General features: G+C 44.3%; 1 protein-coding gene across 3 annotated transcripts in view; it reads left to right on the top strand.

Annotated features, from left to right (window-relative positions):
• The window catches only part of NUP153 (nucleoporin 153), a 256824-nt gene that overhangs the window by 214163 nt on the left and 20415 nt on the right, over positions 1–22246 (top strand). For all 3 annotated transcript variants that reach the window (XM_030211374.1, XM_030211384.1, XM_030211366.1), the window contains one exon: positions 9760–10044. In XM_030211374.1, coding sequence (XP_030067234.1) covers positions 9760–10044 — 285 coding nt within the window. The remainder of the gene's footprint in view (positions 1–9759; positions 10045–22246) is intronic.

Raw genomic sequence — 22246 nt, 5'->3', positions numbered from 1 at the left:
GAAGAGCACCTCGAGGGAAGGTGCTCTGGAGTCCATGTGAATGACTATTCAGGTGCTGGAGCTACTGGGATTTGTCATAAATTATCTCAAGTCCCATCTCACCCTAGTCCAAAAACTGGAATTCATTGGCGCTCTGCTGAACACTCAGCTCGAGCTTATCTCCCTGAGGCAAGGGCGGACAACCTTCTGTCTCTGGTGTCCATGGTTTGAGCGTCTCAGCAGGTCACGGCTTGGAAGATGTTGAAACTTCTGGGGCACATGGCCTCCACAGTTCATGTAACGCCCATGGCACGTTTACATATGAGATCTGCTCAATGGACCCTAGTTTCATAGTGGTTCCATGCTGCGGGGGATCTAGAGGATGTAATCCAACTGTCCACTGACTTTCGGATCTCTCTTCAGTGGTGGACGATTCGATTCAATTTGACCATGCGGTGACCATTCCAAGTTCCTCAGCCACGAAAATTGCTGACGACGGATGCCTCTCTCCTGGGGTGGGGAGCTGATGTAGATGGGCTCCACACTCAGGGAGCCTGGTCCATTCAGGAAAGAGGTCTGCAGATCAACCTCCTGGAATTAAGAGCGATCTGGAACTCTTTAAAGGCTTTCAGAGATTGGCTGTCCAACCGAGTAATCTTAATTCAGACAGACAGCCATGTTTTACACCAACAAGCAGGGGGGCACTGGATCTCGCCCTCTGTGTCAAGAAACTGTCCAGATATGGCATTGGCTTTGGGCTTGTCGTCATGGCATGTTTCTCCAATCCACTTATCTGGCAGGTGTAAACAACAGTCTGGCCGACGGGTTGAGCAGGATAATGCAACCTCACAAGTGGTCACTGAACATGGGCGTAGTCCGCAGGATCTTCTGAGCGTGGGGGATCCTTTTGCCACTCAGATCAATCACAAGGTCCCTCAGTTCTGTTCCAGGCTTCAGGCCCATGACAGACTAGCGTCAGATGCCTTTCTCCTACATTGGGGGGCAGGCCTTCTGTATGCATATCCTCCCATACCTGTAGTAGGGAAGACTACTGAAACTCAAGCAAGACCGCGGAACAATGATCCTGATTGCGCCCTTCTGGCCATGTCAGATTTGGTTCCCTCTTCTTCTGGAGTTGTCCTCCGAAGAACCGTGGAGATTGGAGTGTTTTCCATCACTCAGAACGAGGGGTTGCTTCTACATCCCAACCTCCAGTCTCTGGCTCTCATGGCCTGGATGTTGAGAGCTTAGAATTTGCCTCCTTGGGTCTTTCAGAGGGTGTCTCCTGAGTCTTGCTTGCTTCTAGAAAAGATTCCACGAAGAGATGTTACTCTTTCAAATGGAGGAAGTTTGCCATCTGATGTGACAACAAGGCCTTAGATCCTCTTTTTTGGCCTACACAGACCCAGGGGCTTGAATACCTTCTACACTTGTCAGAGTCTGGTCTCAAGACCAACTCCGTAAGAGTTTACCTTAGTGCGATTAGTGCTTTTCATCGCCCTGTAGAGGGTAAGCCTATCTCTGGACAGCCTTTAGTTGTTCGCTTCATGAGAGGTTTGCTTTTGTCAAAGCCCCCTTTCAAACCTCCACCAGTGTCATGGGATCTCAACGTCATTCTCACTCAGCTGATGAAAGCTCCTTTTGAGCCACTGAACACCTGCCATCTGAAGTACTTTACCTGGAAGGTCATTTTCTTGGTGGCTGTTACTTCAGCTCGTAGGGTCAGTGAGCTTCAGGCCTTGGTAGTACATGCACCTTATATCAAATTTCACCACAACAGAGTAGTCCTTTGCACGCACTCTAAGTTCTTGCCAAAGGTGGTGTCGGAGTTCCATTTGAACCAGTCAGTTGTCTTGCCAACATTCTTTCACCGTCCTCATAACCGCCCTGGCAAAAGCAGTTTGCATACCTTGGACTGCAAGAGAGCATTGGCCTTTTACGTGGAGCGGACAAAGCCCTTCAGGCAGTCCGCCCAGTTGTTTGTTTCGATCCCAACAGGAGGAGAGTCGCCATCAGAAAACGCAGTATCTCATATTGGCTACCAGATTGCATTTCCTTCACTTATGCCCAAGCTGGGCTGACTCTAGAGAGCCATGTCACGGCTCATAATGTTAGAGCCATGGCTGCGTCAGTGGCTCACTTAGTCAGCCTCCATTGAAGAGATTTGCAAGGTTGCAACGTGGTCATCAGTCCACACATTCACATCTCACTACTGCCTTCAGCAGGATACCCGACGCAACAGTCAGTTTGGGCAGTCAGTGTTGCAGAATCTGTTCGGGGTTTAGAATCCAACTCCACCCCCCCCCCCCCCCCCCCCCCCCAGACCCATTTTTCTTCTGTTCCAGGCTGCACGATCAGTTAGTTGTTTATGGTTTCAGGTTAATCTAAGTTATGTCCTCGCCGTTGCGAGGCTCAATTGACCAATGTTCGTTGTTTTGAGTGAGACTGGTTGCTAGGAATGCCCCACATGTGAGAACAAGCAGCCTGAGAAAGCGAAGATACTTGCCTGTAGCCGGTATTCTGGATGACAGCAGGCTGATTGTTCTCACAAACTCGCCCACCTCCCCTTTGGAGTTATTTGCTTCTTTTTATGCTTTTTGATTTAACTGAGGGAACGCGCTCACGTAACGGCGGTAAATGGGTGCGTGCTGCACGCGCACCAGAAGACTGGCAAAAGTTTTTTTATATTTTGCTTGCAAAATGCCGATTCCTGGGCCGGCGCAGACGTCGACCCTCATGTGAGAACAGTCAGCCTGCTGTCCTCGGAGAATACCTGCTACAGGTAAGTATCTTCACTTTTCGGTTTGACTGCTTTGTTACAAGCAATACTGAATGACCAGGAGCATGTGGCACTGTTATTGCCACCTGCTGGTAGATGGTCACAACCCATTAGTCTCTGGATTCATCTGCTGCGCTAAAGGAGAGAAAATGATCAGGTGAGACATAATTTCTCAATCTTACTATTTTCTCTGCAATAGCAGGAGCAACCACTTCCAAATGATTTGATGCATTGCGATTCTAGGTGCCTACTAGATCACTTGTACAGTAGTTGGAAGTTCAGAAATAAGCTGTTGCCAGAACAATCTTTATAGTGCCTCTGGATTAAACAATTGATAATCGAGGCTATTCTGTTTCACTCAAGCAGTGATCTGTCCAATGAGTTGGAGACCATATGCAATTAGATATGAGGTTCACATCTGTTGCAATAATATCAAGTGAATGACTTGTGTCATGAGTTGGTTCTGGTGGGATTAATGTAATATATAATAAACATAAAAATGAACAGAAAGATAAGACATTTATATCAGTAATATCTTCCATATATAAATTTAAATCTTCTAAAATCAATATTGAAAATTGAGCAGAAAAATACTTGAGGGATTCAAATAAAGTATAATGAATCTTCTTCCAGTTACCTGGAGGACAATAAAGAAAGAAGGCTGTCAAGAGGACCATGACAAGATTAATTTGCTTGCACATCATTAATTCTGATCCTTAAATTGTAAAGAATTTATAAAATGAACTGAAAAGAAGGATGTATATAACAAGTCTAATCAACCCCTACGTTTTAGTATCTTTGGACAGTGATAGTAATTATAATCTGTTGGACATAATTCCTGCAACAGCAAACTATCTGTGTTGGTAAGCTGTGCTTCTGTTCCAAAGGCAAGTCCTATCCCAAAGTCCCCTATCAAATCTCTTAATAGATGGATAAGACTGGCCTTGCAGGCCATACCGAGTTGTTAGGTCCTCAAATGAAATTTCATGTTCTAGGGAGATTATTATTATTTTTAAAAAACCTTGATTTACCACCAAATTCTAAAATATAGGCCAAGGTGGGTTCCAATATAATACATACAATTACCATATAAAAGCAGGAAATAGAACTCCAATAAAATAGGAAAGTGACCGTTCATTCCAACATAACAGTTTGTAATAGAGAAACAGCTACTATCACACACACAAGGTCTGCTGTGTCAGTGCTATTCAAATAGAAACATTAAGAACATATGAGTAGCCATACTGGGTCCGACCAGTGGCCCATCTAACCCAGTAAATGATTTAGAGATGGGAGTAATTAAATTTGCTGATGACACAAATTTATTCAAAGTCGTTAACTCGCGACAGGATTGTAAAAAATTACAGAAGGACCTTACGAGACTGGGCATCTAAATGGCAGATGACGTTTAATGTGAGCAAGTGCAAGGTGATGCATGTGGGGAAAAAAGAACCCGAATTATAGCTACGTCATGCAAGGTTCCACGTTAGGAGTTACGGACCAAGAAAGGGATCTGGGTGTCGTCGTCGATAATACACTGAAACCTTCTGCTCAGTGTGCTGCTGCGGCTAGGAAAGCGAATAGAAGGGGATTATTAGGAAAGGTATGGAAAACAGGTGTGAGGATGTTATAATGCCGTTGTATCGCTCCATGGTGCGACTGCACCTTGAGTATTGTGTTCAATTCTGGTCGCCGCATCTCAAGAAAGATATAGTAGAATTGGAAAAGGTGCAGCGAAGGGCGACTGAAATGATAGCCGGGATGGGACGACTTCCCTATGAAGAAAACTAAGGAGGCTAGGGCTTTTCAGCTTGGAGAAGAGACGGCTAAGGGGAGACATGATAGAGGTATATAAAATAATGTGTAGTGGAACAGGTGGATGTGAAGCGTCTGTTCACGCTTTCCAAAAATACTAGGACTAGGGAGCATGCGATGAAACTACAGCGTAGTAAATTTAAAACAAATCGGAGAAAATGTTTCTTCACCCAATGCATAATTAAACTCTGGAACTCATTGCCGGAGAACGAGGTGAAGGTGGTTAGCTTAGCAGAGTTTAAAAAAGGGTTAGACGGTTTCCTAAAAGACAAGTCCATAAACCACTACTAAATGGACTTGGGAAAAATCCACAATTCCAGGAATAACATGTATAAAATGTTTGTACGTTTGGGAAGCTTGCCAGGTGCCCTTGGCCTGGATTGGCCGCTGTCGTGGACAGGATGCTGAGCTCGATGGACCTTTTGTCTTTTCCCAGTGTGGCATTACTTATGTACTTATGTATCCTGTTTTTCAAACAGTGGCCAAGCCATGTCACAAGTACCTGGCAGAAGCACTACCCCATCACTGTTGCTATGAGACAGAGTTTTCTGTCAGCAGAGTACAGCTTCCTTCACAGGGCAACCTTTGCTCCTTCTCCACGTGAGTAACGTGGCCCTATGTTTGGCTGTGGGTCTAGCTCAGTCTCGGTCTGCTCAGCCCTCTGGCCTTGGATGCCAAATTTGCTTGCCTTTGTTGTTGCCAGAATGCAGCTTTGCTATTCTTTGCTTATAGTGGTTCTGGTATTCCTCCTTCCAGACTCTGCTGCCTCTTGGCTGTATGAGAATGGGGACGTGTCTGCTTCAGGAATCTGGCTCTTTATCTGACAAGCTTAGTTTGGTTCTATCATTTTCGGTTAGTACTGGTTTTTTTAGCATTTTCAAATCTATGCTGGTTATGCTTCAATTGCCATTTCTGGAATGGTTGAGTCTTGAATCTTGCTGGTAGCACGGACTGCCTCAGCCATACTTACCTTTTTTTGCTCTGTACTATTCTATTCTGCAGTTTCTATTCCACTTTTAACTTGTGGATCATAGAGCAAAGAGATATCCCAACAGGTAGAATTACGTTAAAATTAATAATCTAATCTTAATAAAAAAGAAAATATCTACCCAAGTCATTTTTATAAAGCATAACATTAAGAAACAAACAAATAAGTTGTTAAGACCTTTTGAAAAGAAGTGTAAGGAGTAGTTAAGCGAACCATTTTTTTGTGCCTTGGGAGGCAAAAGAATGTTCCCAAACAGACTTCAGTCACGTGTTTTTTTTACAGAAGCAACATCGAGAGACAGATTTTTAGAATTCCTTAGATGCCCTCTATAACTTGGGAATATAAGAAAGTTTCCTACCATAACTAAGTTAGCACCATAAACACATTTATAAACCGGACAGGCTATTTTAAATTGAATTTGAAGTTCTAATCTTCGCCAATGTAGGTTTTTCAATTGGGGACTAACATCACAAAACCTGCCTGATCAAAAGATTGATCTAGCAACTGTACTAAGCTATTTGGCATTGGTTTGATGGTAGTCATCCTTCGGAGTTAGTTACAGTGTTTTGTGGCTATTCACATAGTACAGGATTCCTTCAGTCCCTCTTATGTCTGACCCCTGGTACCAGGGAATAGTGCCTGCCTACTCTCCACTGAGCTTAGAATCTTGCAATGTGCCTTGCTGTAACTCCATTCCTTTGGAGTGACACTGGTATTCCCCATTCTTGGGCCTTGCAAGGTGTTCTTCCCAAGTTACTCATGTTTTCTTGATGGGATTGTTTCCTCTTACCTCTCCACCTGTCCTTGGGAGCTCTTCGGATTCCCATTTTAATGCAGTGGGGTACGTCCTCCACTCTTTTTGGATCTGATTTTTGGAGGTCCAAAAATCAGGTTTCATCAAATGTTATTCTTCCATGGGCAGAATTTGCCACTTCCTTTCCTCTGCTGGAAGGTAAGGCCTGACACAATAACTCTTTGCTTCCACTCTCAGATTTTGTTGTTTGCTACATCATTTGATTCTTTTTAGCCTATTTCACCTTTTTAGTTCAGGCTTGTTTCTCTAGCCGCCTGATGTAATTTGTGATCATTAGGTTGCATTTCCAATCATTGGTTTTTGGTACGTCAATTTTACACATCCTTCGACCTTCTGCTTCTCTACAATGTTTGTATGCTGTGCTTTGGCTTTCAGGTCGGGGCATCTTCTTCAGCCTTGCATGTCAGTTTTAGACCTCAACCTCGAAGCAATTTCTTTTATGCGGCTGTTCTTCAGCCATAATTGCTGGGAGTCGTGCTTCTTGTGTAGCTGATTGTCATCGTTTTCCTTTGGATAGATCTATATGGGATTGCCCATTTATCTCTTTTCTATTTCTCTTTCAGCCCACCCTGTTTGGATACTGCTTTGCTATATCCCAGTAGTCTGGACTAGCCTGGTATGAAATGACGACAAGGAAGGAAAAATTATCTTACTGATAGTTTTCTTTCCTATTCTGACCAGTCCAGACACCCACCCCAATGCATTTGATTTGTAAACTTTTTAGGTATAGGTTCATTCTCTCTCTGTTTCCTTGTTAAGAAGTTTTATTAAGTTTTAGCATCTGAATAACCTCTTTTGGTAGTGATTGAATCTGTTTTCTTGTATGGATGTATTTTGTCCTTTATGAAATTGTAGTTCCGTTCTGTTTTCTGGTTGTACACCACCCAGTTCTGCATGTTAATATCGGCGGTATAGAAAATCTAAATAAACTGTAAATGCTGCATTCTTTCCATCCTGCAGTGTTCTCCTCTCTTGGTAACTTGGATGGATTTGTTCATTCTCTTTACAGATATTTTTCTCTAGGCTCACTCTCTCACACTTCTCCAGCATCAGTGAATTACCTGTATGCTGGTGTTGTATGCACCTCCTTTTCTTCAGGGACTTCTTGGCTTAATGAGACAGCTGGGCTCGAGTTGTATAGCCGCTACTATGGTCAGAGGCTTGGCTAGTTGAAATACTGAACATTCCAGGCTGCACAATACCTTTAAGGTGCAAATCACAAGAATTACTTTTCTCTCTTCAACCGCTGGTAGATGGACATAACCCGATAGACTGGACTTGTCTGGTAGGACTAAAGGAAAGAGAATTAGCAGGCAAGACATAATTTTTCCATAACAGACATTTGGACCTAATTCACCATCTTGTGTCGCATTATAATTTCTATCTTAAACTTTGTTGATCTGATATTTTATTAATTGTAAATAGTTATAATGGTGTTCTAAATAGTGGTATATCAAATCTTAAACTATAAACTGTTGGAATAGTTTGAGGGTAAACAACTAGCTGTTGTCCCAGTCACCACCCTGTCAAACTAATATTGGATAAAAACCACTTTATCTTGTCTAAAAACCATTCTGCAGCACAAAGAGATAAATACAATGACTGAAATAGCCACACAAGTGGATTCAAAATTTAGCCCGAAAAATTGCCTAATAAGGAGTATTGCACGCCCCTTAGGCTACATGCTTGAGGCAGCATGCCTCACAATTAGGCTCACTTTTATAGACAAGAGCCCAGCTAGTGATATCAGTGGGTAGAGCCAAGCTGCACCACCAGGCTGTTAGCTGAATTAAAGCATCTATTGCTGTGAAATAGAAACCACTAAGAGGATAGCATATGGCAGTGAATCTTAATTGCTAACGTTCCATGCCTTTTTGAATTCTGTCATCATTTGTCCCCACCACCTCCACTGGGAGGATATTCCAACCTCTTCTACTCTTTCCATGAAGAAATGTTTCCTGGTGTTCAGCTTTATATCATGTCCTCTGGTTCTATAGCTTCCCTGCCTTTATAAAAGGTATGTTTCAAGTATTTAAATGTCTGCCTTGTCCCTTCTTTTCTTTAGCGCAGGAGTTCTCAACCCAGTCCTCAAGACTCACCTAGTCAATCAGGTTTTCAGGATACCCATAGTGAATATGCATATCAGAGATTTGCATAGAGTGGAAGCAGCACATGCAAATTTATCTCATGCATGTTCATTGAGGATATGAAATTTGGCTTGATGTGTCTTCAGGACTAGGTTGAGAACCCCCTGCTCTAAGGTTTTCATATGTCTTCAAGTCTCTTCTCATATGTCTTTTGGCACAGACTCCACACCATTTTAGTCACTTTCCTGTGAATCATATCAAGCCTCCAAAACTGAACTGCCTTTGGTTTTGAAACCCATTGTGGTGTTAGAAAGGTTACCACTGTTTCAGTGATGTTTCTATTATTTTTCAACCACTCAGGTAAATCTTAACAGGCCTGTAATATCCCACCTCTTCTCTATTAATACTTTTGTGAAATGGACCAATCGACCTTTCTCCAATCCTGTGGAACCTCTCTCATCTCCAAGGAACTATTAAACACATCCTAAAGAGGACCTGCCAGAATCTGTCTGAGCTTCCCAAGGCTTTGACCATTGTATTTTTCAAGTTTTTCATATTCACTTTCTTCTGTGGATGATATGATATCTTCTCCATTTTCATGGTGTTGGGTTGGGCAGTTAACTATTCTTTGAAATGAAAACTTTGAAGTTTGCAAGTGGAGAAGCTATGTGGCTAGAACGTAGAGTAATTTTACAACAGGTCACTTAGGTGGGGAAGCTCAAAAGCTGTCAGAATAGCAGCTAAAGTGCAGCTGCATGGATGAGCATATTTTATAAGCTGTGTGTGTCTCGTAACTTCCTGCATTCTGGCCAGACTGTTTTCCTGCACATGCCTGTAACCATGCTATGTGAAAGTATACCCCTACTTGTCATATCATATACATGTATATTTGGGATAATTTTATAAGATACATTTTATGCATGAAAAATCCTTTACAGAATTATGCCATAGTGAGTAGGGGAGGGATGGGAAATGGATTCTTAACAGTCTTTCTGAACTTAATGTTTTTCTGTTATTCTGTATGGCAGGGTTTTCAACCCAGTAGTTGACGCACCCATTTCAGGATATGCACAATGAATATGCATGAGATGGTACATGCAAATTTATCTCCACTGTATACAAATCTACCTCATGCTTATTTATTGTGGGTATCCTGAAAACCTGACTGGTTGGATGTGTCTCAAGTACTGGATTGAGTACCCCTGCTATACTTTGTAGAAGGTTGATTATCTTTTCTGTCTTGGTAGTGGTTGTCTTCTAAGGGGAGCAGTGGGTGATTTGTCATCTTGTTTCCTAGGTACCACCTCTTCACCATTTTTGTTCGGCTCTGGATCATCTGCTGGTGGTCCGAGGTTTGGTGCCAGTCAGACTTCCTCCTTTGGACAGAGTCAGAGCTCTGGGCAGACAAGTATCCCAGCTTTTGGTGCCTCATCATCATCATCATCATCATCCTTCTTTCCCACCAACTCTCAGCCAGCTCCCACCTTTGGCACCTTATCCAGCGGTAGCCAGCCGCCAGCCTTTGGCCAGCAAGTCAGCCAGCCGCCTGCCTTTGGATCCAGTACAGCACCTCCTGCAGCTGGTAAGCGAGTCTCAGGTGCAGCTCTTAGGATTCACATGTACAGTCGTACCAGGGGCTTGGCAGAGATCAGTGTCTCTTCCAAGTATTCATGTCAGGTCAATGATTTATCTTTTTAAAAACACTAATGCACTTTTCTGGAGCTGTAGTGTCTGGTGCACTTCTGCTACTTGATGGTGTGGAAATGGTGCATAATTATCTATGTAACTCTTACTTTTTATGTGCTGGGGCAGTAGGATGACACAACATTGCATCAATAATGCAAATATATTCACCAGCAGCAGCTTTTATTTCTTCACTGCTTTTCTGTTTGGAAAAGGCCCAAGGCACTGGGTACAAGAGATAATAAATTGATTATGAAGCTTAAGCAGATAAAGTAATTCAGAATTCCTTAGCATCCCTCCGGACCAGCCCAGCGAATGACTGATGAGTTGTGCACGCCTTCCAGCAGGTGGAGACTGAGGATTCTGACTCATTAGAGAGAGCCAATAAGAACCCTTGCCCTGACTAGAAAGATCCAGTGTCCTCAGTCTCCATCAGGTGGAAGGTGGTGAGCCCTTTTCAGTCTGTCACTTATTAGTTTTATCTTTAAAAAAAAAAAAAAAGAGAGAGAAATAGTTAGGTTTCCTTCCTTCTGTGCACTGGCTCTTTAAGCTTGGTTCAGTGAGGCAGAGGTCCAAGGAGGTCTCTTTTAAGCCTCAGGGGTGTTACACCCGGGTGGCCGGGTCCCTCCCCCCCCCCCTCCCTAGCCCTCCATGTTTTTGTGGGACATTTAGGGGCTAGCCCTAACGACTTCTTCAGGGGAAGAGAGCTCTGAGTCAGAGGAGAGGCAGCCGCGTTGAAAAAAAACCAACTGTGCTTTGACAATTCGGCTCTCCCCTTTGTTTCCTCTTGCCTTCCCTCGTGTTTTTGGGAGGTGTGCGTTCTTCCTAGCACAGGAGGTTAGCTGGGAGAGCGCTCGCGGCGCAGTCTGTCTCGCCGGAATGTATGTCAGCGCCACTGTGTTGGGAGAAGCGGAAGCTGTAAATTTTGTACCGCGATCAAGAGCACCGCTGATCAGGTTTCCCCTCCCGTGGTGGTTTTGGCAGGCTCGGAGCATTCTGGCAGCAAGGACGTGTCTGTAGCGCCGGTTTTGGCGGGAACGTCCGCCATATTAGCTCCTTCCTCAGAGGTAGCAGAGCAGCTTCCTCCTCAAGCCTCAGCTACAGGCCAGACTCATTCTTCCCATCTTTCTCTCCTGCCTGCCAGTTCTGAGGGGGGGGGGGGTTCCCACCAGAATTTGTAATGCAGATGTATCAAACTTTTCTGCTTCATAAGTCTGGTTCTCAGCCTAGAAGTAGTTTGGGGGATGGGCAATTGTTGCCATCTAAGAGGCCTCTGAAGTCTTGGACTGTGGAAGCTGCCTCTGATTCTGATCCCGATCTAGAAATGCCCTCTTTGGAGCACTTGGATGGGGGTCAGGGAGGTTTAGTGGAGGAAGAATCTTCTCAAGTGGATGCGGGGGCAGACCCTCTTGTTCCCGGTGAGGATCCTTCGGTTTTATGCATTTTCCATAAGGAGGACCTCCAGGAATTAATCTTTCAGGTATCCTCAAATTTGCGTTTTGATGAGGATGACGCTATGGTGCCAGAGGCCCCGCGTGAGGTGGACCTCTTATTGAAAGGTGTCCATAAGCCGGGTAAAACCTTTCCCATGCACCAGGATATCAGAGACGTTATACAGGCGCAGTGGGATGCTCCCAACTCAGTGTTTAGACCAGCCAAGTCGATGTTGAGGCTTTATCTGGTCCCGGATGCAGGTAGAACTCTTCTAAAGCATGTTCTTCTTCTGCCCTTATATACCCCAGTTACAGCTACAGCCTGCAGCTGAGTTGCAGACCTTTGGCAATGACACGTGCAGGACAGCTGTTCCCACACTTATCATTGCCAAAGGTCTGCAACTCAGCTGCAGGCTGTAGCTGTAAGTAGGGTTTATAAGGGCAGAAGAGGAAAATTTAGAAAAGTTTACTCCTGTGGCCGAAACACAGTACTGTGTTGTCTTCAATAAAGTTTATTCTCTTTCATATCACCATAGTCTCGAAGTCCTGAGGTCATTGGTCCACTTCCCACTTTGTTTTTCTGGTATTTGCATTACGTGGGATTTTGTGTTCATCCACTCTGTGGAGAGCCTTCCCAAGAAAGAAGGTTCATTCCGAACAACCTTGGATCTCAAGGCGGTAAATAGAACCCTCACGGTCTCCACGTTCCATATGGAGACTCTGCGTCCAACCGGGAGAGTTCTTGACCGCTTTGGATCTTACCGAGGCGTATCTGCATATTCCCATTCGCCCCCTGCATCAACGGTTTTTCCATTTTGCGATTCTCGGTCAGCATTTCCAGTTTGGGCGCTTCCCTTCAGGCTGGCAACAGCCCCTCGGACCTTCACCAAGGTGATGGTAGTGGTAGCGGCAGCCCTGCGGCAGGAAGGGATTTTAGTCCGTCCATATCTGGACGATTGGCTCATCTGGGCGAAGTCCTTTCAACAGAGCTTGCAGAACATGAACCACGTGGTGCAGTTTCTGGAGTCCCTTGGTTGGGTAGTCAATGTACAGAAGAGTCATCTTCAACCTTCTCGGACCTTGGACTATCTAGGTGTGTGTATCGACACTCGGCAGGGCCGTGTCTCACTCCAGCTCGGATCCTCAAGCTCCAGACATCTCTTCCTTCGGCGCAGCTCTATCTCGGAGTCCTTTGTTCCATGGCAACGACAATAGAGGCAGTCCCTTGGACCAGAGCTCACATGCATTCTTTACAGAGAGCCCTCCTGTCCAGGTGGTCTCCTCAGACACTCCCTTTTGAAGCGGTTGCTTCTTGCGACTCAGGAGCACAGCAGCCTTTGTTGGTGGCTCAGGATACCCAATCTGACCAAAGGAATGCCCTTGGATCCCCCGCAGTGGATTGTTGTCACGACAGATGGTAGTCTCAGGAGCTGGGGGGGCTCATTGTCAGGGCCAGTATGCTCAGGAGCTGTGGTCGCAGGAAGAAGCTACCTTGTCCATCAATCTTTTGGAAGCCAGAGCTATTCGTTTGGCACTCCAGGTGTTTCTGCTTCTACTCGAAGGTTGTCCAGTCCGCATAATGTCAGACAATGCAAGAGCAGTGGCGTATGTCAACCGTCAAGGGGGCACCAGAAGTCTGCGGTTGGAACAGGAGACAGCTCAGCTTATGGGTTAGGTGGAATCGCATCTACAAGCCATGTCGGCGGCTCATGTAGCAGCAATGTAAAATATCCAGGCAGACTTTCTCAGTCAAAACATAGTAGATCCCGGGGTGTGGGCTCTCAGCGATGCGGCATTCCAGTCAGTAGTACGTCGCTGGGGGTTGCCAGTCATGGATCTGTTCGCCACAGCATCCAATGCAAAGGTGCCCAACTTCAGCCATTGGAAGAATTTGAGGGCTCTGGGGATCGATACCCTTCTTCAGCGCTGGCCGTCAGATCTCCTTTATGCCTTTCCTCCATGGCCTCTGTTGGGTCGTCTGATTCACAGAGTGGAGGCTCACAGAGGTCGAGTGATTGTGATAGCTCCAGATTGGCTTAGTTGCCCTTGGTACACTGATCTTCAGAACCTCCTTCTAGAGTCCCCTCTAAAGCTTCAAGAGGATCCCGGACTGTTGGTACAGGGTCCGGTAGCGCATCCGGAGCCCGGTCGATTTTGTCTTACGACTTGGCTCTTGAGCGGGTGCGATTGAGAGGTTACTCGGCCAGTGTAGTGTCCACTATGCTACGGTTTTGCTGTCGTTCCACTTCTCTCAATTATTTTCAGACCTGGAGAGTGTTTGAGGCTTGGTGTAGTGAGTCAGATGTGTCTCCCTTTCAGGCTTCAATGGCGCAGATTCTTGATTTTTTTTTTTTGCAAAAAGGCTTGGAGAAAGGTTTAGCTTTATCCTCTCTTAAGGTCTAGTTGGCGGCCCTGTCCTGCTATAGGGGTTGGATACAGAGTAAATCGTTGGTGTCTCATCCGGATGTACTTCGGTTCCTACAGGGAGCGAGCCTTGTGAGGCCACCCACTCGAGCGGTTTTTTCTCTGTGGGATCTTAATCTAATTTTGGCGGCACTGTCTCGTTCGCAATTTGAGCCTTTGTCATCCTGTTCTTTGAAGGATTTGACTCTTAAGGTGCTTTTTCTAGTTGCCGTTGCTTCGGCACGGAGGGTTTCAGAGTTGCCAGGTGCTGTCGTGTAATCCCCCATTTCTGGAGTTTACCACAGACCGGGTGGTGTTACGGCCAGTTCCTACCATTCTCCCTAGTCTTGTCGCATTTTCATGTTTCTCAATCTTATTTTGCCAGTTCTTGGTTCTTCTGCGTCAGAAGAACAGCATCGTCTCAAGTGCTTAGACGTCCGGCGGACACTAAAATGCTATTTGAAAGCTACGGCGTATTTTAGATAGACCAAGCGTTTATTTGTGCTTATTGGGGGTTCCCGGAACGGTTTGGCGTTGTCAAAACCCACTTTGTCCAGGTGGCTTAAAGAGATGATTGCTTCTGCTTACATTTTGGCAGGCAAGACTGTTCTCAAAGGGGTTAAAGCAAACTCTACTAGGGGGCAGGTGGCTTTGTGGGCCGAGCATTCTTTGGTTCCGCCCCTAGAGATTTGCAGGGCAGCTACTTGGTCTTCTTTGCATACCTTTTCTAAGCATTACAGGTTGAATTTGCTGAGTCAGGATTCAGCTTTTGGTGTGTGTGTTCTCACACCGGATTTGCTGGGGTCCCGCCCTTGAATTTACTGCTTTGTTACTTCCCATCAGTCACTTGCTGGGCCGGTCCGGAGGAACGCTAAGAAGGAGAAATTAGGCCTTACCTCCTAATTTGCTTTCCTTTAGTCCCTCCGGACCAGCCCAGGTCCCACCCTGGTAGTTCGCTTGTCAGATTCCGTTGCGTTTTTTCTTCCGAGAAGGGTGTTTCAGGGAGAGCGGTGTTGTCTGTTACGGTTATTGGCTTCAGTTTTTTTTCTATAGTACTTTTCAGTTGATGTCTAGTTGAGGAAGGCACTTTGATCAGAATCCACAGGCTTGTTTTTTATTTTTAGTCTGTGTGGCAGGCTGCTCAGGCTGCCAAGTACACAGAAGGCATCTTTCCTTTCCTAGATCTTTCTAGTCAGGGCAATGGCTCTTATTGGCTCTCTCTAATGAGTCAGAATTCTCAGTCTCCACTTGCTGGAAGGCGTGCACAACCCATAAGTCACTCGCTGGGCCAGTCCGGAGGGACTAAAGGAAAGCAAATTAGCAGGTAAGGCCTAATTTCTCCTTGGGCAGCAAGGATGGTTTTGGGATGTACTAAATTTGAGCATATAACATTGGGGTTGAAAAGTTGTATTGGTTACCAGTGTTTTATAGAATACTAGTAAAAAAAAAGGCCTGTTTCAGTGAGAGATGAAATGGGCCCTAGCAAGGTTTTGTTGGCCTGCAAGCCTCCTGTTCCCCGGGCCCCCCTGCAGCCACCCATGGCCACCGACCCAGCTGTCCCTCAGCCCCCTTCCAGGCACCTGTCCGCTGTTGGCGCTCCGTGTTGCGGGTTCCGCCGGAAAAATGGCCACTGAGGGGCAGGGGGAGATGGCGTTTTGTCGAGTGTCAGTGCTCCGCCCTCATCGTCATCACGTAGTCACACGAGGGTGGGGCACACACTCATGGGGAAAGCGGATATCTCGATGCTTCAACTTCCGGTGGTGGCTTCATTTAGAATGTTGGGGTTGTGAATTATGTGCGGATGGGGCGTGGCTGAGGGTGGGTCTATGAGTGACAGTGAGTGGTGCATGAGTGAGAGTGAGTGGTGCTGACAGCCTAGCCTGCCAACACTGCAGGGTCAGTGTTTCCCTCCCACAGAGTGAGCTTCAGAATGTTGTAGGTGAGAATTATTTATATAGATAGTGTAAGATTTTGGCATGCTTTTTTCAGTTTTTTTTGTCAGTGTTCCTGTTCGTTTATCGCAGATGGTTAAGTAGTATAGACTAGTCAAGAATCTTACAATTGAACATGCAAGGCAATTGTCAGTACCATTGTTAACGAACACGGCAGCTAGGCTTATATTTGGTAAAACGCGATTTGAAAGCGCAAAACCTCTCTGCAAAAAACTACACTGGCTCCCAATCAAAGAACGCATCACCTTCAAAATCTGCACCCTGGTTCACAAAATCATCTACGGCGAAGCCCCGAGATATATGAGAGACTTGATCGACTTACCAATTAGAAACACATTTGAATCAACATGAACTTACTAAATCTGCACTACCCAAACTGCAAAGGACTTAAATACAAATCAACTTACGCATCCAGTTTTTCCTACATAAGCACACAACTATGGAGCGCATTACCAAAAGTCTTGAAAACGACATACAACCACCTAAACTTCCGGAAATCACTCAAAACTAACCTATTTAAAAAGGCATACCCTACCGATCCAACTTAAATGCCTGATCTCTGCAACACAACCAAACTAAAGCACGTAACGGACACATTATTCAAAGCTTAGGTATGTCATTGTACAATTTATCTGCCTGTTTATTACTTTTCAATAAAAATGATTTACACTAAACTGCAGCAAAGGTTGTACAAAACCACAAATATCCAAGAAGATTATTCTAGAGTAGCCATCCTGCCACAGAAAAGATGGTTGTCCTGGTTTCTGCATAATGTATACTTATTTATTTTATTTGTTACTTTTATATCCCACATTTTCCCACCTATTTGTAGGCTCAATGTGGCTTACATAGTACCGGAGAGGCGTTTGCAGGCTCCGGTGTGAACAAATACAAAGTGATGTTGTAGTACGATACAGTTCATGTGGAACTGTATCGTACTACAACAGCCGCATTAGGGAATCGTAGAACGGAAGAGTTGTGATTGCAGGCTTAAGGTCCTTGATTTTATTTTATAAATAAATATGCCACCATTCTACAGACTTCTCTGATACCCCCAAAGCACAGTCTTAAAACTGCCAAGAGTAGTATGGCAGTGTTCTGGGGAGCCAGTGCCTGGTGAAAAGCTCTGCTTCAGATTTTCGAAATAAAATTAGTTTATTAAATCCTTCTGTCCCCTCAAAAATAACGGCTGTAGTCCTGAATTCCGACAGTGCCCATTCCTTGTAGTAGCTTGTCTTCTCTTCCACCAAGCACAGGTGGTAACTTCCTCCTCCTATCTTGGAGCCTGAAACCAGAGTCAGCTCAGGGTGTTTATAGCCTGTATGCACACCTAGCATGCCTCTCTTTGATAGGTTTAAACATAAATCAGTCTTATCTATATATATTAAATTTACACCAGAACTACACAAAACGTAACTCTTTATTCCTGATTGTTCATGCTAATCTACTGCGATTGAAGTTTTATCCAATTACCTTTTATTTCTTATTACGAAAATGAAATTTATTTATTTGACTACCTAATTCCACTCTGTCACCTCCATATTTTAACTATGCCTGGAACCGTCTTCCTGAACCCATACGTCTCGCTCCATCTCTACCTGTTTTTAAATCTATGTTGAAAGCTCACCTTTTCACTACTGCCTTTGGCCCCTAACCTTTACTCATTTGCCCTCCTCCTTCCCTGTTCCTCTTTACCCTGTAATTCCCTTGCCCGTAATGTCTGTCTGTTTTATTTAGATTGTAAGCTCTTTGAGCAGGGACTGTCTCTCTATGTCAGGTGTTCAGCGCTGCATGCGGCTGGTAGCGCTATATAAATGTTAGTAGTAGTAGTAGTTCTCTTTTCCGGAATTGGTGATCACCATTACGGAACAATTGTAAGCCACATTGAACCTGCGAATAGGTGGGAAAATGTAGGATACAAATGCTACAAATAAATCTCCTCCCATCTTATTTTTTAGACTTCTAGCATTCGTATATAGGCACGTCAAATTGTGTTTTTTCTTTTGATCTACAAGCTGCTTAGAAGTTGAAGGGGATAATGTGCATCCTTTATCCTGTTCTCTCGTTAAGCACACCTGGCTTTCAGCATTGTTGAAACCTCTACTGGGATTCCCTAAATGTCCTGTTTCAATAGTATCCTTCAAGGATACTCAACACCAAACCTAAACTAGATCCTGCTTTGCCTACTAGAGGCTATCTGTTAATGCTGTGGTACAAAGTTTTAAAACAGAGACATGCCCTCTTCTCTTACATCAGACTGCTTACACACCCTTCAAGAACAGCCTCCGTTACCAAAAAAGCTACTCTAAATATGCTTATAAATAAAACAAACAAATGAAAGGTGGGGAGGGGGGGGATGGTTAGGATGATAAAGGCATTTGTTAGGAATTGCATCTTTACTGCCTTTCAAACTAGGAGGCGGCAGAAGTCACCACCTGTTTAAAACTAGAGGTAGAACCTTAACTGTAATAGCCAAGAGCATTAAAAAGGATAGTAGCAGAGCATAAACTTTCTTAAAGGAAAGTTACTTTCTGTCCTTTGCCTGGAGGAGAAATAGCAGTGCTGCTGCCCTGAATTAGGTGTTAAGGTGTGAGGAAGGTAGAATAGCTGCAATGTTTACTAGGGCAACCTGATTACTGTGTTAGCTTCAAATGGTCTGTATGAAGCAGTCTCCTTAGAATAAAAACTATATAGAGAGGAAAGGTCCCAGGTAACTTTCAGTTCTCAGAAGTTCTGAGGCTCCAGGTTTCAAAAGTAAAGGCGAGCACTAGAGGCCATTAATGCCATACTGTTGCCCACATTTACCTGCGCAGAATGTTCAGAGGGGTTTAGCGTGGGAAACGAGTGCGCCAGGCATTAGTGCAGATAGCACGCAAATGTAGTCAAGTTCATGTTAATAAGGTCATTTTGTATTCCTCCCCAATGCTCAGAAAAGAGCACCCAAAACAAACCTGCCTTACCACTGCAAAAAAAATACAGGTCAGAGCAGGCATTGGAAGAGAGGATTTCTCATGATCTCACGCTTATCTCATGAATCTTTCTGCAAAATCTTCCAGTTTTGATCGCTTTTGGAAGCAGAAGGAAACCCGTGCAAGCCCTTAAGCATTGGTTGTGAGAAACAGCAGACCCAAGCGAAAGCACACACTGGCGTCTGTTTCTTGCATCTAAATATAAGCGACCATGCTTACAAAAATTAAAACGCTTATATTTAGGCCGCAGAAAACAGATGCCAGTGTGTGTTTCACATCCGGGTTTTACCAGGTGCATGCACACAGGAGCCAAGCTTACCGTGGATTTTAGATAGTGCTGGGGAGGAGCCGTCTGTCTCGGTATATGTGGGTACCAGTGACTTAGGAAAATATGGGACAGAGATTCTGGAAACTAAAATTAGATTCTTAGGTAGAAAGCTGAAACCCAGATCCTCCAGGGTAGCATTTTCGGAAATGCTCTCTCAGTTCCACGGGCAGGACCCACAGTCTCATTCGTGGTTGAGACGATGGTATAGGGCTGAATGTTTTAGAATTGTTAGGAACTGGGCAACATTCTGGGAAAGGGGAAAGGGAATTGGGACTTGATATACCGCCTTTCTGTGGTTTTGCTACTACATTCAAAGCGGTTTACGTAGTATATACAGGTACTTATTTGTACCTGGAGCAATGGAGGGTTAAGTGACTTGCCTAGTCTCACAAGGAGCTGCAGTGGGAATCAAACCGTTCCCCAGGATCAGAATCCACTGCACTAACCATTAGGCTACTCCTACACTCCGGTGAGCCTTTTCGAAATGATGGGCTCCACCTTAACCGGGATGGACCCAGGCTGCTGGCACTAACATTTAAGAAGGAGATATAGCAGCTTTTAAACTATTGTATAATGGGGGGGGGGGGGGGGAGAGCCAACAGTTGCCCAGGAGCACATGGTTCCGTGTGGAGTATCCTTGAAGGAAGCTATTGAAACAGGATCTTTAGGGAATCCCAGATGTTTCAGTAATGGTGAAAGGAAGACAGGAGTGTTTAATGGGAGAGCAGAGTAAAGGATGCAAGTTATTTCTGTCATCTTCAAAGCAGCCTATAGATGCAAGGAAAAAACACATACACACACACATACACACACAAATGCTAGAAACCTAAAAAAAATAAGATGGGAGACTGCTTATATAGCATTAAGGAGTAGGTATAATTAGGCATCTCAGAGGCCTGATGGAAGGAGACAATCAGTTGGACACTGTGTTAACAGGGCACATATATCTCAATGACAGAAGGGATCGAATTGGAGGGGAGTTTGTGCTATATGTTAAAGATGGAATTGAGTCAAATAAATATTCTACATGAAACAGACAGCAGCATGGAATCCTTGTGGATAGAAATTCCATGTGAGAAGGGAAAGAGTATACTGGTAGGGTTGTACTACCGTCCTTCGGGACAGAACGAACAGACAGATGAAGAAATGTTTACAGAAATTAGGAAAGCTGGCAAAACTGGGAAACATAATGGTTATTTCAATTACCCCAATGTTATATCAGGGAGCGCTGGGGAGGTAAAATTCTTAGATGTAATAAATTACTGCTTCTTGGAGCAGCTGGTTCAAGAACTGACAAGAAAGGGAACTATTTTAGATCTAGTCCTTACTGGAATGCAGGGCATGGTACCAGAAGTAACTTTGTTGGATCCTCTGGGAAACAGTGATCATAGCATGTTCACAGTAGAGCTGCTGTCTGGAGTGAAGTCACTAAGGAAATCTGCTGTAGCAGCATTTCATTTTCGAATTGGCGACTATGACAAAATGGGGGAAATGGTTACAAAAAAAACTAAGAGTTGGCCACAAAGGTTAGGACTTTAAATCAGGCATGGACATTGATTAAAAATATGATCATGGAAGCCCAGACCAAATGTATTCCACGTGTTAACAAAGATGGAAAGAAAAGCAAACAGCCAACATGGTTAAATGGTGAAGTGAAAGAGGCTATTAGAGCCAAAAGTGCATCCTTCAAAGAATGGAAAAAGGATCCAAATTAAGAAAATAACATAAGTAGTGTCAAGCAAGATGCAAAGCACCGATAAAGAAGGCTAAAAGGGAATATGAAGAAAAACTTGCTGTGGAGGCAAAAACTCATAATAACACCTTTTTCATGTACATCAGAAGCAGAAAACCTGTGAGGTAATCCATGGGACCATTAGATCATGAAGGAGCAAAATGGGGGCACTCAGGGAGGACAAGACCATAGCAGAGAGATTGAATGAATTATTTGCTTCGGTCTTTACGGAAGAAGATGTAATAGACCTGCCTGTACCGGATATGATTTTCAAGGGATTACGATGTGGAGAAACTGAAAGAAATCTCTTTGAACCTGAAAGATATACTGAGCCAAATCGACAAGTTAAAGCGTGATAAATCACCTGGACCGGATGGTATACACCTCAGGGTACTGAAAGAACTCAAACATGAAATTGCTGATCTGCTGTTAGTGTCTTTGAAATTGTCTGTAGTACCTGAAGATTCTAGGGTGACAAATGTAACGCCAATTTTTTAAAAAGGTTTCCAGGGGTGATCCAGGAAATTGCAGACCAGCAAGCCTGACGTCAGAGCCAGGCAAAATACTGGAAACTATTACAAAGAATAAAATTACTGAACACATAGACAAACATGGTTTAATGGGACAAAGTCAGCATGGGTTCAGCCAAGGGAATTCTTGACTCACCAGTCTGCTTCCTTTCTTTGAAGGTGTGAATAAATGTGGATAAAGGTGAGCAGGTTGATGTAGTTTATCTAGAGTTCCTCATAAGACTCGTAAGAAAATTAAAAAGTCATAGGATAGGAGACAAATGTCCCTTGGGTAGGGGTTAAATGGCCATTTTTCTCAGTGGAGGAAGGTAAATAGTGGAGTGCCGCAGGGATCGGGAAAACAGAACAAGTGAGGTGATTAAATTTTCAGATGGCTCAAAACTATTCAGAGTCGTCAAAACACATGCAGATTGTGAAAAATTGCAGGAAGTCTTTAGGAAACTGGAAAACTGGGCATCTAAATGGCAGATGAAGTTTAATGTGGACAAATGCAGAGTGATGCACATTGGGAAGAATAATCTGAATCATAGTTACCTGATGCTAGGGTCCATCTTGGGAGTCAGCACTGAAGAAAAAAAAATCTAGGTGTCATTGTAGACAATACACTGAAATCTTTTGCCCAGTGTAAGAGGAACCCGAATTATAGCTACGTCTTGCAAGGTTCCGCGTTAGGAGTTACGGATCAAGAAAGGGATCTGGGTGTCGTCGTCGATGATACGCTGAAACCTTCTGCTCAGTGTGCTGCTGCGGCTAG

This window comes from Microcaecilia unicolor, chromosome 1, assembly GCF_901765095.1.
Source record: "Microcaecilia unicolor chromosome 1, aMicUni1.1, whole genome shotgun sequence".
NCBI classification, from domain to species: domain Eukaryota; kingdom Metazoa; phylum Chordata; class Amphibia; order Gymnophiona; family Siphonopidae; genus Microcaecilia; species Microcaecilia unicolor.
This window is presented reverse-complemented; position numbering and strand designations above follow the sequence as displayed.